Genomic DNA, 12,692 nt, shown 5'->3' with positions numbered 1-12,692 from the left:
CCTAGAAGTCTCTCCTTCCAGAGAGTCTAAAATTTGCATGCTACTGAACAACAATATCTAAACATTTCCTCACCATCAGAGATTGTTTCTTTGGGATAAGGTATTTTTGTTTCTGAAAATTCTCTTTTAATCTCCTCTGTGGGGGCAAAGTAGAATGCCTTTCTGAGTTCAAAAGTAGTTCCTTTGAGGGCAAGGGACACGTCTTCCCATCATTGTGTACAACAGTTTCAAGTACAGAGCCTACCTAGAGCAACTCGGGTTTTTATTTAAGTAAGCCAGTGTACCAGACCTGGTTAAACACCACCCCAGATCCACTCTATCCTGCAACATCCCTCACTTCCCAGCGGGAGGACCCTCATCTCCTAGCACCATTGCATCTCTGGCCCCTGACCAGGAAGCCACAAAACATAACAGACAGAGCAGTTCATGGGTTTGGGGGGGAGGGGGCCAGGTGAATTGCTTGCCTTCTCCCAAGCTTTCTCCCTTTACTGTCCTAGGATGTGATGGTTCTATAAGGCTCCTCTCAAGGCATCTCCCACGCTGCGCAAACAGCCCTGTTTCCTTGAGAGACTCACTCTCACTTCACAGCGATTTCAGCCCCAGTATAGCACGAGCGCACAGCTTAGCTTTCAGGTCTGTTCTCTGAAGGATGTGCACTAAGACAGCAATTGAAATTTTCTTGTGAGTTGGTTGATCAAAGGATAACCAATCCACCCTATAAGATCTTCTGAAAGAGTGAGCCACGGGTAAATTCTCACACAAAGAACTAAAGGGAGAATTGATGTGTGGCCTGAAGGAGGCAAAAAGAGCCCTGCAATGAGCATGAGGACCCTGGGACCAGATGGCAGCAGACAGCGGGTGGACAGGAGGGGGTGACCAACAAACATCACCTCTGTGTCCAAAGCCTGCCAGGGAGAAGCTTTACTAGCAAACTTCCTCCTTGCCTCAGCCCTCCCCAAACTCCCTCAAGCAACCCGCTGGAGGACACCGTCCTCTCCCAAGGCCTCTCTCTCCTCCCAATCCTGGTGCCCTTGCCCTTGACTCACCAACTCTCAGTTCCCCGCCTGCAATGAGCATGCACGCCATGCTCAGAACGTTGCTTCTGTCCACAGGGAGTTCTAGAGTCCCCATCACATAGAGGCCTCTGAGGGATGGAAGATCTGTATCCACAAGGACAGTCCTGTCTGCAGAAGGAAAAGAAATTGCTCAGACCCATAAACACAACGAGAGTTACCTCCTCTCCTCCAGTGACCTGCACTGCGGTGCTCCAGGCAGTTCAGGAGCTGCTTCCCTTGCTGCCTGGGCCAGGACAGGGGCAGGAAGTGGAATAACAAATGGCTTTCCAAAGGCTAGGCTTTTATAAAGAGGCAGGGGAAACAAGAAGGCATGATGCATACATTCTGCCATCGCTTCACAAACCGAGGGTCATGGCCAAAGGCATTGCCGATGCCCCAAACCCTGCCCCAGGCCTACTTTAGTGCAAACGTCCAGATGAGCTCCACACCCTTTGTCCCCATCCCTCCAGTTTGGCTCTCATGTCTGAGAGGTAGACAACCATACAGACGACCTTGGCCTCTGAAGTCAGACTATCTGGATGTGAATCCCAGCTCTGCTACTGTCTGACTGCGTGGACCAACAATTTTACCCCTCTGTGCCTCAGTTTTCTAATCTGTGAAGTGAGGATGATAATCAAAATACCTGCTTCATTCATAAGGTTTTTGTGAGGATTAAATGAATCAATAGACCTAAAGGGCTGAACCATTCTCAATTCCCCAATCCCACCACAAAAAGCCCAGTGTCTGGTATGTGCTCAATAAACGTTGGAAATTTTCATTATTAGTACTGTTGTCCATTAGCTTGGCAAGCTTGCAGAGCTCATGGGACAACTTAAAACTTATTCTTCATTTCCCCTTCCATAAAAGCAGTTACCATCCAACTTCAGGAGAAAGAAACATTGATTCTTGTTTGAAAGTAACAATAGAGTAATACATGAGTAAAAATTCACCTTTAAAACAGTAAATATTTCATGTGTGCCAAAGTATTAAGTGTTACCTTCTGAGGCTTAGTAGTAATTCAACCCAAATTAAAGATATCAAATAAACATTTCTGCTTACGTCTTAAGTACCATAATCACTGATACACGCAAAGATTTTTAAGGAATTTTTTAAAAAATTTATTTTGTTGAAGTATAGTTGATTTACAATGTTGTGTTAGTTTCTGGTGTACAGCAAAGTAATTCAGTTATACATATATATCTATTCTTTTTCATATTCTTTTCCATTATAGGTTATTAGAAGATACTGAATATAGTTCCCTGTGCTATACAGTAGGTCCTTGTTGGTTATCCACTCTATATATAATAATTTGCCTCTGCTAATCCCACACTCTGTCCTTCCTTCTCCCACCCCCTCTCCCTTGGCAACCACAAGTCTACTCTCTATGGCTGTGAGTCTGTTTCTGTTTTATATTTAAGGAATTTTTTAACATAATCTCACCTCTCATTCCAGAAAACAATGTACCTATTGTTCTTAAGGACCTGCTCACCCAAATTAACTTCTCAGGAGTTGTCTTTTCTGGTTCCTGCCTACTGCTCAAAGGATGAGACCACCACACCTTCCTATGGCAGAGAGTAGAGGGTCGTGAACCAACCATTTCCCTCTTCCTCCTGGTTCATAGTTAGACTACCTTTTCTAGCCTCCTCTACAATTAAATGAAGCCATGTGACTGAGGTGTAGTCAATAAAATGTAGGCAGAATTGAAGTGTGACATCTCCAGACCTGGTCCCTAAATTCTCCTGCAAGTATTCCCTCCCTCCCCTTGTGTCTCCGTTAAATAGTAGAACACAGGTTCTCATGGTGTGGGCATGGGCCAAACAGCATCTGCATCACTCACTCATCCATCAGAAGTAACCCAAGTTTTAGCTCTGCTGGTAAGCCATTCATGGTCTCACACTGGATCCACCACTCCCCTGTGGAAATCTCTCTCTAGTGATACCCTGGACCTTCTTACAACATAGCACTAAAACACATTATTGTAATTACATACATGATTATTGCTTGTAAGGAGGGGACTGTCACTGGGATGGTCCTCAGTGTAATTATGTCTTTCTCTCCAACTGTTACTTCCTTAGGAGAAGAGAACATCCCTTTTTAAAAATCCCTAGTGCTTATTGTGACATCAAAGATAAAGCTGTTAAATAAACATTGCCCAGATCTGTTGAGTTTAGTTCCCGACACTCCTTAAAATTCAAGAGTTTATTAGTGACTGATACAAAATGAATAATCAGACTAAACAGATGAAAATAAATTTGCATTTCAATTTCATGTCTGCTCCTTTCCACACATTCAAACAAAAGAGTGAAATATCTAGAGAATGTTCCAGGTTTAACATATATTTTATAGGTTCATGATTTTAACATGACTTCAAAAGCAAGATAGAAATTATTTCAAGCAAACGCCTTTCAATACAAGAGTTCTATATAAATAGCCTTTATCTCTTCCAACCTATGGCCCATTCTACCAGTGTTTGGCTGTTGAACCTGATTGTACAAAATAACTGAATTTCTTCAACAAATGTTTTCTTTCATTCACAAAATACTTACACACAACACACACACACACATATACAAAAGCATGATATTAGGCCTCTTTTGAATATACTTCTCAGTTAAAATATGTCTATTACATGGAATTTAAAGTTTTCCCTTTGGTCTTTAGCACATTTCCCCTTCGTAGATGTTTTTCTTAAAATCGCCTTACCCACTCCAAATATACCAACAAATTTCCCACAAATCATTGTTAGCCTAACTATTTTAAGCTCTGTGAGAACAGAGACCATAACTGTGACTCTAAGGTTTATTTGCTCAGCACATAGAACAATACCCGTAATTTGGTAGGTGCTCAAAAATAAACCAAAGAGTGTATACACACCCCCCACATGTAAAACCCAACAGCCATCAGAAGCAAAGTATAGGTTGAAGGCAAGAGTAGAAACACTATTCTTATTTCTTTCAGTGCCACCTTTCACTTTGAAATTTCCTGGATCCACCCAGTCCCCTTTTCCTTCTTGCCTCTTTCCTTCCTGTGCCAAATCTTATTGGGTGGTAGGAATTCAAAGATGAGTCAGGACAGCTAGGGCACCTACCAGACACCAGTGGGGGACCACGGGCACCTAAGAGGATGGAAGGGACCCCCAGCAACTGGTTGTTTCAATTATAGTTTTATTTTTCCAAATACAATATTTATCTTTCTAATTTTATTTTGTTTTTTATTCGCTGATATTGTACTTCTCCTTTTTTTCTTTCTTTCTTACTTTTTTTTTTTTTACCGCACCACGAAGCTTGTGGGATCTTGGTTCCCAGGCCGGAAGTCAGGCCCAAGCTCCTGTGGAAGGAGCTCTGAGTCCAAACTGCTGGACTAACAGAGAACCTCAGACCCCAGGGAATATCAATCAAAGTGAGGCTTCCCAGAGGTCCTCATCTCAGCACCAAGACCCAGCTCTATACAACTGCCTGCAAACTCCAGTGCTGGATGTCTCCGGCCAAACAAAAAGTAAAACAGGAATACAGCACCACCCATCAAAAAAAAAAAAAAAAAGAAACGACAAAAAAATATGTTACATACGAAGGAGCAAGGTAAAAACCTACACGACCAAATAAATGAAGACAAAATAGGCAACCTACCTGAAAAAGAATTCAGGGTAATGATAGTATAGATGATCCAAAATCTCGGAAACAGGATGGAGAAAATACAAGAAACATTTAACAAGGATCTAGAAGAACTAAAGAGCAAACAAACAGTGACGAACAACACAATTACTAAAATTAAAAATACTCTAGAAGGAATCCATAACAGAATAACTGAGGCAGAAGGATGGATAAGTGAGCTGGAAGATAAAATGGTGGAATAACTGCCAGGGAGCAGAATAAAGAAAAAAGAATGAAAAGAATTGAGGACAGTCTCAGAGACCTCTGGGACAACATTAAACACACCAACATTCGAATTATAGGGGTCGCAGAAGAAGGAGAGAAAAAAAAAGGGTCTGAGAAAATATTTGAAGAGATTATAGTCGAAAACTTCCCTAACATGGGAAAGGAAATAGTCAATCAAGTCCAGGAAGCACAGAGAGTCCCATACAGGATAAACCCAAAGAGAAACATGCCAAGACACATATTAATCAAACTATCAAAAATTAAATACAAAGAAAAAATATTAAAAGCAGCAAGGGAAAACCAACAAATAATATATAAGGGAATCCCCATAAGGTTAACACCTGATTTTTCAGCAGAAACTCTGCAAGCCAGAAGGGATTGGCAGGACATATTTGAAGTGATGGAAGGGAAAAACCTACAACCAAGATTTCTCTACCCAGCAAGGATCTCATTCAGATTCAATGGAGAAATTAAAACCTTTACAGATAAGCAAAAGTTAAGAGAATTCAGCACCACCAACCCAGCTTTACAACAAATGCTAAAGAAACTTCTGTAGGCAGGAAACACAAGAGAAGGAAAAGACCTATAAAAACAAACCCAAAACAATTAAGAAAATGGGAATAGGAACATACATATCGATAATTACCTTCAATGTAAATGGATTAGATGCTCCAACCAAAAGACATAGACTGGCTGAATGGATACAAAAACAAGACCCATATATATGCTGTCTACAAGAGACCCACTTCAGACCTAGGGACACATACAGACTGAAAGTGAGGGGATGGAAAAAGATATTCCATGCAAATGGAAATCAAAAGAAAGCTGGAGTAGCAATTCTCATATCAGACAAAATAGACTTTAAAACAAAGACTATTACAAGAGACAAAGAAGGACACTACATAATGATCAAGGGTTCAATCCAAGAAGAAGGTATAACAATTGTAAATATTTACGCACCCAACATAGGAGCACCTCAATACATAAGGCAAATGTTAACAGCCATAAAAGGGGAAATCGACAGTAACACAATCATAGCAGGGGACTTTAACACCCCACTTTCACCAATGGACAGATCATCCAAAATGAAAATAAATAAGGAAACACAAGCTATAAATGATACATTAAACAAGATGGACCTAATTGATATTTATAGGACATTCCATCCCAAAACAACAGAATGCACTTTCTTCTCAAGTGCCCATGGAACATTCTCAAGGATAGATCATATCTTGGGTCACAAATCAAGCCTTGGTAATTTAAGAAAATTGAAATCATACCAAGTATCTTTTCCAACCACAATGCTATGAGACTAGATATCAATTACAGGAAAAAAAATCTGTAAAAAATACAAACCCATGGAGGCTAAACAATACACTACTAAATAACCAAGAGATCACTGAAGAAATAAAAGAGGAAATCAAAAAATACCTAGAAACAAAAAAACAATGAAAACATGATGTTCCAAAACCTATGGGATGCAGCAAAAGCAGTTCTAACAGAGAAGTTTATAGCAATACAATCCTTCCTCAGGAAACAAGAAACATCTCAAATAAACAACCTAGCCTTACACCTAAAGCAATTAGACAAAGAAGAACAAAAAAACCCCAAAGTTAGCAGAAGGAAAGAAATCATCAAGATCAGATCAGAAATAAATGAAAAAGAAATGAAGAAAACGATAGCGAAGATCAATAAAACTAAAAGCTGCTTCTTTGAGAAGATAAACAAAACTGATAAACCATTAGCCAGGCTCATCAAGAAAAAAAGGGAGAAGACTCAAATCAACAGAATAAGAAACGAAAAAGGAGACGTAACAACTGACACTGCAGAAATACAAAGGATCATGAGAGATTACTACAAGCAACTCTATGCCAATAAAATGGACAACCTGGAAGAAATGGACAAATTTTTAGAAATGCACAACCTTCCGAGACTGAACCAGGAAGAAATAGAAAATATAAACAGAGCAATCACAAGCACTGAAATTGAGACTCTGATTAAAAATCTTCCAACAAACAAAAGCCCAGGACCAGATGGCTTCACAGGTGAATTCTATCAAACATTTAGAGAAGATCTAACACCTATCCCTCTCAAAATCTTCCAAAATATAGCAGAGGGAGGAACACCCCCAACCTCATTCTATGAGGCCACTGTCACCCTGATACCAAAACCAGACAAAGATGTCACAAAAAAAGAAAACTACAGGTCAATAGCACTGATGAACATAGATGCAAAAATCCTCAACAAAATACTAGCACATTAAAAGGATCATACACCATGATCAAGTGGGGTTTATCCCAGGAATGCAAGGATTCTTCAGTATATTCAAATCAATCAATGTGATACACCATACTAACAAACTGAAGGAGAAAAAGCATATGATCATTTCAATAGATGCAGAAAAATCTTTCGACAAAATTCAACACCCATTTGTGATAAAAAAAACTCTCCAGAAAGTAGGCATAGAGGGAACTGACCTCAACATAATAAAGGCCATATATGACAAACCCACAGCCAACATTATTCTCAATGGTGAAAAACTGAAACCATTTCCACTAAGATCAGGAAGACAAGGTTGCCCACTCTAACCACTATTATTCAACATAGTTTTGGAAGTTTTAGCCACAGCAATCAGAGAAGAAAAAGAAATAGAAGGAATCCAAATTGGAAAAGAAGAAGTAAAGCTGTCACTGTTTGCAGATGACATGATACTATACATAGAGAATCCTAAAGATGCTACCAGAAAACTTCTAGAGCTAATCAATGAATTTGGTAAAGTAGCAGGATACAAAATTAATGCACAGAAATCTCTTGCATTCCTATACACTAATGATGAAAATTCTGAAAGAGAAATTAGGGAAACACTCCCTTTTACCACTGCAACAAAAAGAATAAAATACCTAGGAATAAACCTATCTAAGGAGACAAAAGACCTGTATGCAGAAAACTATAAGACACTGATGAAAGAAATTAAAGATGATACAAACAGATGGAGAGATATACCATGCCCTTGGATTGGAAGAATCATCATTGTGAAAATGACTATACTACCCAAAGCAATCCACAGATTCAATGCAATCCCTATCAAACTACCAATGGCATTTTTCACAGAACTAGAACAAAAAATTTCACAATTTGTATGGAAACACCAAAGACCCCGAATAGCCAAAGCAATCGTGAGAAAGAAAAATGGAGCTGGAGGAATCAGGCTCCCAGACTTCAGACTATACTACAAAGCTACAGTAATCAAGACAGTATGGTACTGGCACAAAAACAGAAATATAGATCAATGGAACGGGATAGAAAGCCCAGAGATAAACCCATGCACCTATGGTCACCTTATCTTTGATAAAGCAGGCAAGAGCACACAATGGAGAAAAGACAGCCTCTTCAATAAGTTTTGCTGGGAAAACTGGGCAGCTACATGTAAAAGAATTAAATTAGAACACTTCCTAAAACCATACACAAAAATAAACTCAAAATGGATTAAAGACCTACATGTAAGGCCGGACACTCTAAAACTCTTAGAGGAAAACATAGGTAGAACATTCTATGACATAAATCACAGCAAGATCCTTTTTGACCCACCTCCTAGAGAAATGGAAATAAAAACAAAAATAAACACATGGGACCTAATGAAACTTAAAAGCTTTTGCACAGCAAAGGAAACCATAAACAAGATGAAAAGACAACCCTCAGAATGGGAAAAAATATTTGTCAACAAAGCAACTGACAAAGGATTAATCTCCAAAATATACAAGCAGCTCATGCAGCTCAATATCAGTGAAACAAACAACCCAATCAAAAAATGGGCAGAAGACCTAAATAGACATTTCTCTAAAGAAGATATACAGATTGCCAACACACTCATGAAGAGATGCTCAACATCACTAATCATTAGAGAAATGCAAATCAAAACCACAATGAGGTATCACCTCACACCGGTCAGAATGGCCATCATCAAAAAATCTACAAACAAGAAACGCTGGAGAGGTGTGGAGAAAAGGGAACCCTCTTGCACTGTTGGTGAGAATGTAACTTGATACAGCCACTATGGAGAACAGTAAGGGGGTTCCTTAAAAACCTAAAAAGAGAACTACCATATGACCCAGAAATCCCACGACTGGGCATATACCCTGAGAAAACCATAATTCAAAAAGAGTCATGTACCACAATGTTCATTGCAACACTATTTACAATAGCCAGGACATGGAAGCAACCTAAGTGTCCATTGACAGATGAATGGATAAAGAAGATGTGGCACATATATACAGTGGAATATTACTCAGCCATAAAAAGAAATGAAATTGAATTATTTGTAGTGAAGTGGATGGAGCTAGGGTCTGTCATACAGAGTGAAGTAAGTCAGAAAGAGAAAAACAAATACCGTATGCTAACATATATATATATGGAATCTAAAAAAAAAAAAAAAGATTCTGATGAACCTAAGGGCAGGACAGGAATAAAGACACAGACATACAGAATGGACTTGAGGACACGGGGAGCAGGAAGGGTAAGCTGGGATGAAGTGAGAGAGTAGCACTGACATATATACAATACCAAATGTAAAATAGATAGCTAGTGGGAAGCAGCCGCATAGCACAGGGAGATCAGCTCGGTGCTTTGCGACCACCTAGCGGGGTGGGATAAGGAGGGTGGGAGGGAAACGCGAGAGGGAGGGGATATGGGGACATACGTATGCATATAGCTGATTCACTTTGTTATACAGCAGAAAGTAACACAACACTGTAATTATACTCCAATAAAGATGTTAAAAAAAATATGTTAGACATGTTTCCCATCATCAGGTGAAGACAGACAAATAAATACAATGCAATATCCTTGAAATGCTAATATACTTTTTCATTATATGGAGATTGACCTCATCTTCATTTTCATCGACTTCAAAATAGAAGGTCTGTCCAAGTGCCTATTATAACAAAATTCTGTGAAAATGAAATAAACCTATTACCGCTAAAGAATTTTGTAAAAGAATTCTCCTTGTATTACGGTAACAGAGGTGACAGCTAGCATTGCAAGTGATGCAGGCAAAACACTTCCTCCTGACTTAGTCCCTGGAGCAAATCAGGTCCAAATGGACCAACCCTCAGCTATAATGACAGCTTCTAGAGGATTTCTCTCTGTTCCAGGTGTGGAAAGTTAGGACCAATATGCCACATTGTCTAGAAGTAGCATGATTTCCATGAAGTTACTCAAGATGTTTCAGAAAAATCATTCAGAAGCAGTTACGCACACAACCCACTTAGAAACTTGAATGATGGACCACATCTAATTTAACTGTGGCCCAATGCTTTTCACCTTGTCTTGACTTGGCCAAGGCTCCTGCATCCTACTGTGTCAGTGACCAATCTATCCTACTGAAGAGAGTGAGCAATGGCATATGGAGGGAACCATCTGGAATTTCTGTTGCTCGATGGGAGGCTGATGGGGGAACATATCTGGAAAGAGACTCCAAAAAGAATTAATGAGTACCAGATGTAATTAAAGACTGCTTTCCCCCTCAAAGGAGCTCAGGACCAGCCATGGGGTGGTGCCTCTTGGTCCCAAATTACACCCTCTTTCCACTTGTTCATCCATCAAACACTAAACATCCACCATCTTTATTTTAGTGTTTTTTCCCAAGCGGTGTTTGGGGTTTTTTCTCCCCTGAAATGGTTGTATTTTGACAATGAGAAGGATAAAGCTTTATAAATAATATCTGGAAAGTTAACACTAAGGAAAAAGCACCTGACTTTCCCCACGTATCAAATGCAACTACAAAAATTTAAAAAAAGAGGCATTAGTCTTCTATAAATGCATAGCTACCCTTAAGACCAGAAATCCTGAGCCAAATCAAAAGGCAGATGTCTCTGACAGAAGGCGAGGGCTTCTTTGTATCAGGAATGATCTGACTACTATAGCTACAAAGCGTGCCATATAATTTCAACACTAGATTTAAACTCATTTTTTTCCCCAGAAAAGTCAGGGAATCAAGGTCACTATTGCATAGCATTCCAACGGTCTGACATTCATCTAAATCCTGTAGAAAAGAGATCAAGGGTGAAGGGCACAGATCTTGGGAATAATGATGGGGTCTCGTGAATAAGCACAATTTAGGGCAGCCAGACCCACTGCTTGTGTTATATTCATTGTATCAGGCCCATAACTTAGGTGGTGAAGACAGTTTCCACTACAACCCTGCTATTGTCAGGAACACAGCCTACACCAACTTTGGACATGTCTCTGACTTCTAGGGGAGAATGATGGCATGCAAGGGCAGAGCAGGACATACAAGGACTATTTGTAGGCTTGTTATTTTCCTGTACCTTCCATAATTAATGAGCTTGTTTCTACATTCAGTCTTAGCTCCAATACTTTCCCATAAATATGTGAACCAATGGAAAAATAAGTTTTAATGCCATTTCAATCACTATTAAGTGACCCAATCTTCCTTTTTAAAAAGAGAAGACTATTTTTAGCTCTAAAGTAACTATTTTAGATACTTAGATATACATATGTACACAGTCATTGGTAGTATTTTCTCTCCTTTGTAGTCATTTAGCTTTTGGTGACTCTAATGATTTATCCAAATATTCCATCTATCATGATATATGAGGATGGCTCATCCAAAAAAATTACTTTTATAATAGAATGGAAATTGTCATACATAAACAGTTCACAGGAATGAAAGGTTAACATGATTGAAAATGAACGTCAAGTAGACTAATTTACAGAGATGTTGGTATTCATTTATAAAGAATTCATTCTCTTATAGAAAAAGCAGAACAAAGAAGTGCTAGAAGATGATGCAGTCCTTCTATAACTATATGCTTTTCAAAGAGCTGCTAACTTTACAGCCTGCCTTTTTTGTCAAATCCACACAGGTAGTTTCTTTATTCTACTCTATCATTTTTTTCAAACTGGTCTTAAAAATAGGCAGAAGAGGCAGTTTTCAAAGTACCCAGAGGCACATGATTCAGGCCTGAAAGCCAGCTTCCTTACACCTTGAAGAAAAGCCATCTGCCTGCCTGGTGTGTGTGTGTTTGGGGTGGGGGTGGGGGTAGGCTGCTCTCTTCACTCTCACCTCATGAGGAGAGTCCAATCTAAACTTCAGACAACAAATTCCCATCCCCTCCCCACACACACTCTCTCTGTGTCTTTCTCCATCACAGACAAATGTGCATAATTCCCACAGTAGAATCAACATTTTAAATTATGATATTTTAATTGATCAATAAAATGTTTAACATACAGTGTTTATCCCTTCCTCTAATCTATACCATCTGTTCTTCAAAAATATTTTGAATCTATTTAATAGGAAGGTCTTTAAGTAAAATTACCAACTGTATCAGATCAATCCTCTAAAGCCCAAATTCTGAAAGGAACATACCAGAAGGTGCTGCCATTTTTATAGAAATAGAAAAGAATTTGTGCCTTCTTTCATTCCAGCTTTCTTGGTTTTGTTTTGCTTTTAGTCTTGAGATGCTGTTATGCTGCAGTTCTCTCCATTAGGCTTCAAAGAATTCAGCGTGGCCAACTTGGTATTGCCTTTCTTTAAAACAACTTTAATATTTAAAAAATTGATGTATAATTGACATGCAAAAAGCTGTACATATTTCATGTATACAACTTAATGAGTTTAGAGATAAGTATACACCCATGTAACATCACTACAATCTAGGCCATAAACCTATCTATTCTTTCCAAAAATTTCTTCCCACCCTTTTAATTAATCAATTTATTTACTTATTTATTATTAATT

At 38.9% G+C, this 12,692-nt stretch overlaps 1 protein-coding gene across 8 annotated transcripts in view; it reads right to left on the bottom strand.

Annotated features, from left to right (window-relative positions):
* Positions 1-12,692, bottom strand: part of PKHD1 (PKHD1 ciliary IPT domain containing fibrocystin/polyductin) — a 446,865-nt gene that overhangs the window by 164,196 nt on the left and 269,977 nt on the right. For all 8 annotated transcript variants that reach the window (XM_061196096.1, XM_061196099.1, XM_061196100.1 and 5 more), the window contains one exon: positions 1,047-1,184. In XM_061196096.1, the coding sequence (XP_061052079.1) occupies positions 1,047-1,184 (138 nt within the window). The remainder of the gene's footprint in view (positions 1-1,046; positions 1,185-12,692) is intronic.

Source organism: Eubalaena glacialis, chromosome 7 (genome assembly GCF_028564815.1).
Source record: "Eubalaena glacialis isolate mEubGla1 chromosome 7, mEubGla1.1.hap2.+ XY, whole genome shotgun sequence".
NCBI lineage: Eukaryota > Metazoa > Chordata > Mammalia > Artiodactyla > Balaenidae > Eubalaena > Eubalaena glacialis.
The sequence above is the reverse complement of the archived record's forward strand: the minus strand, read 5'-3'. Positions and strand labels throughout refer to the sequence as shown.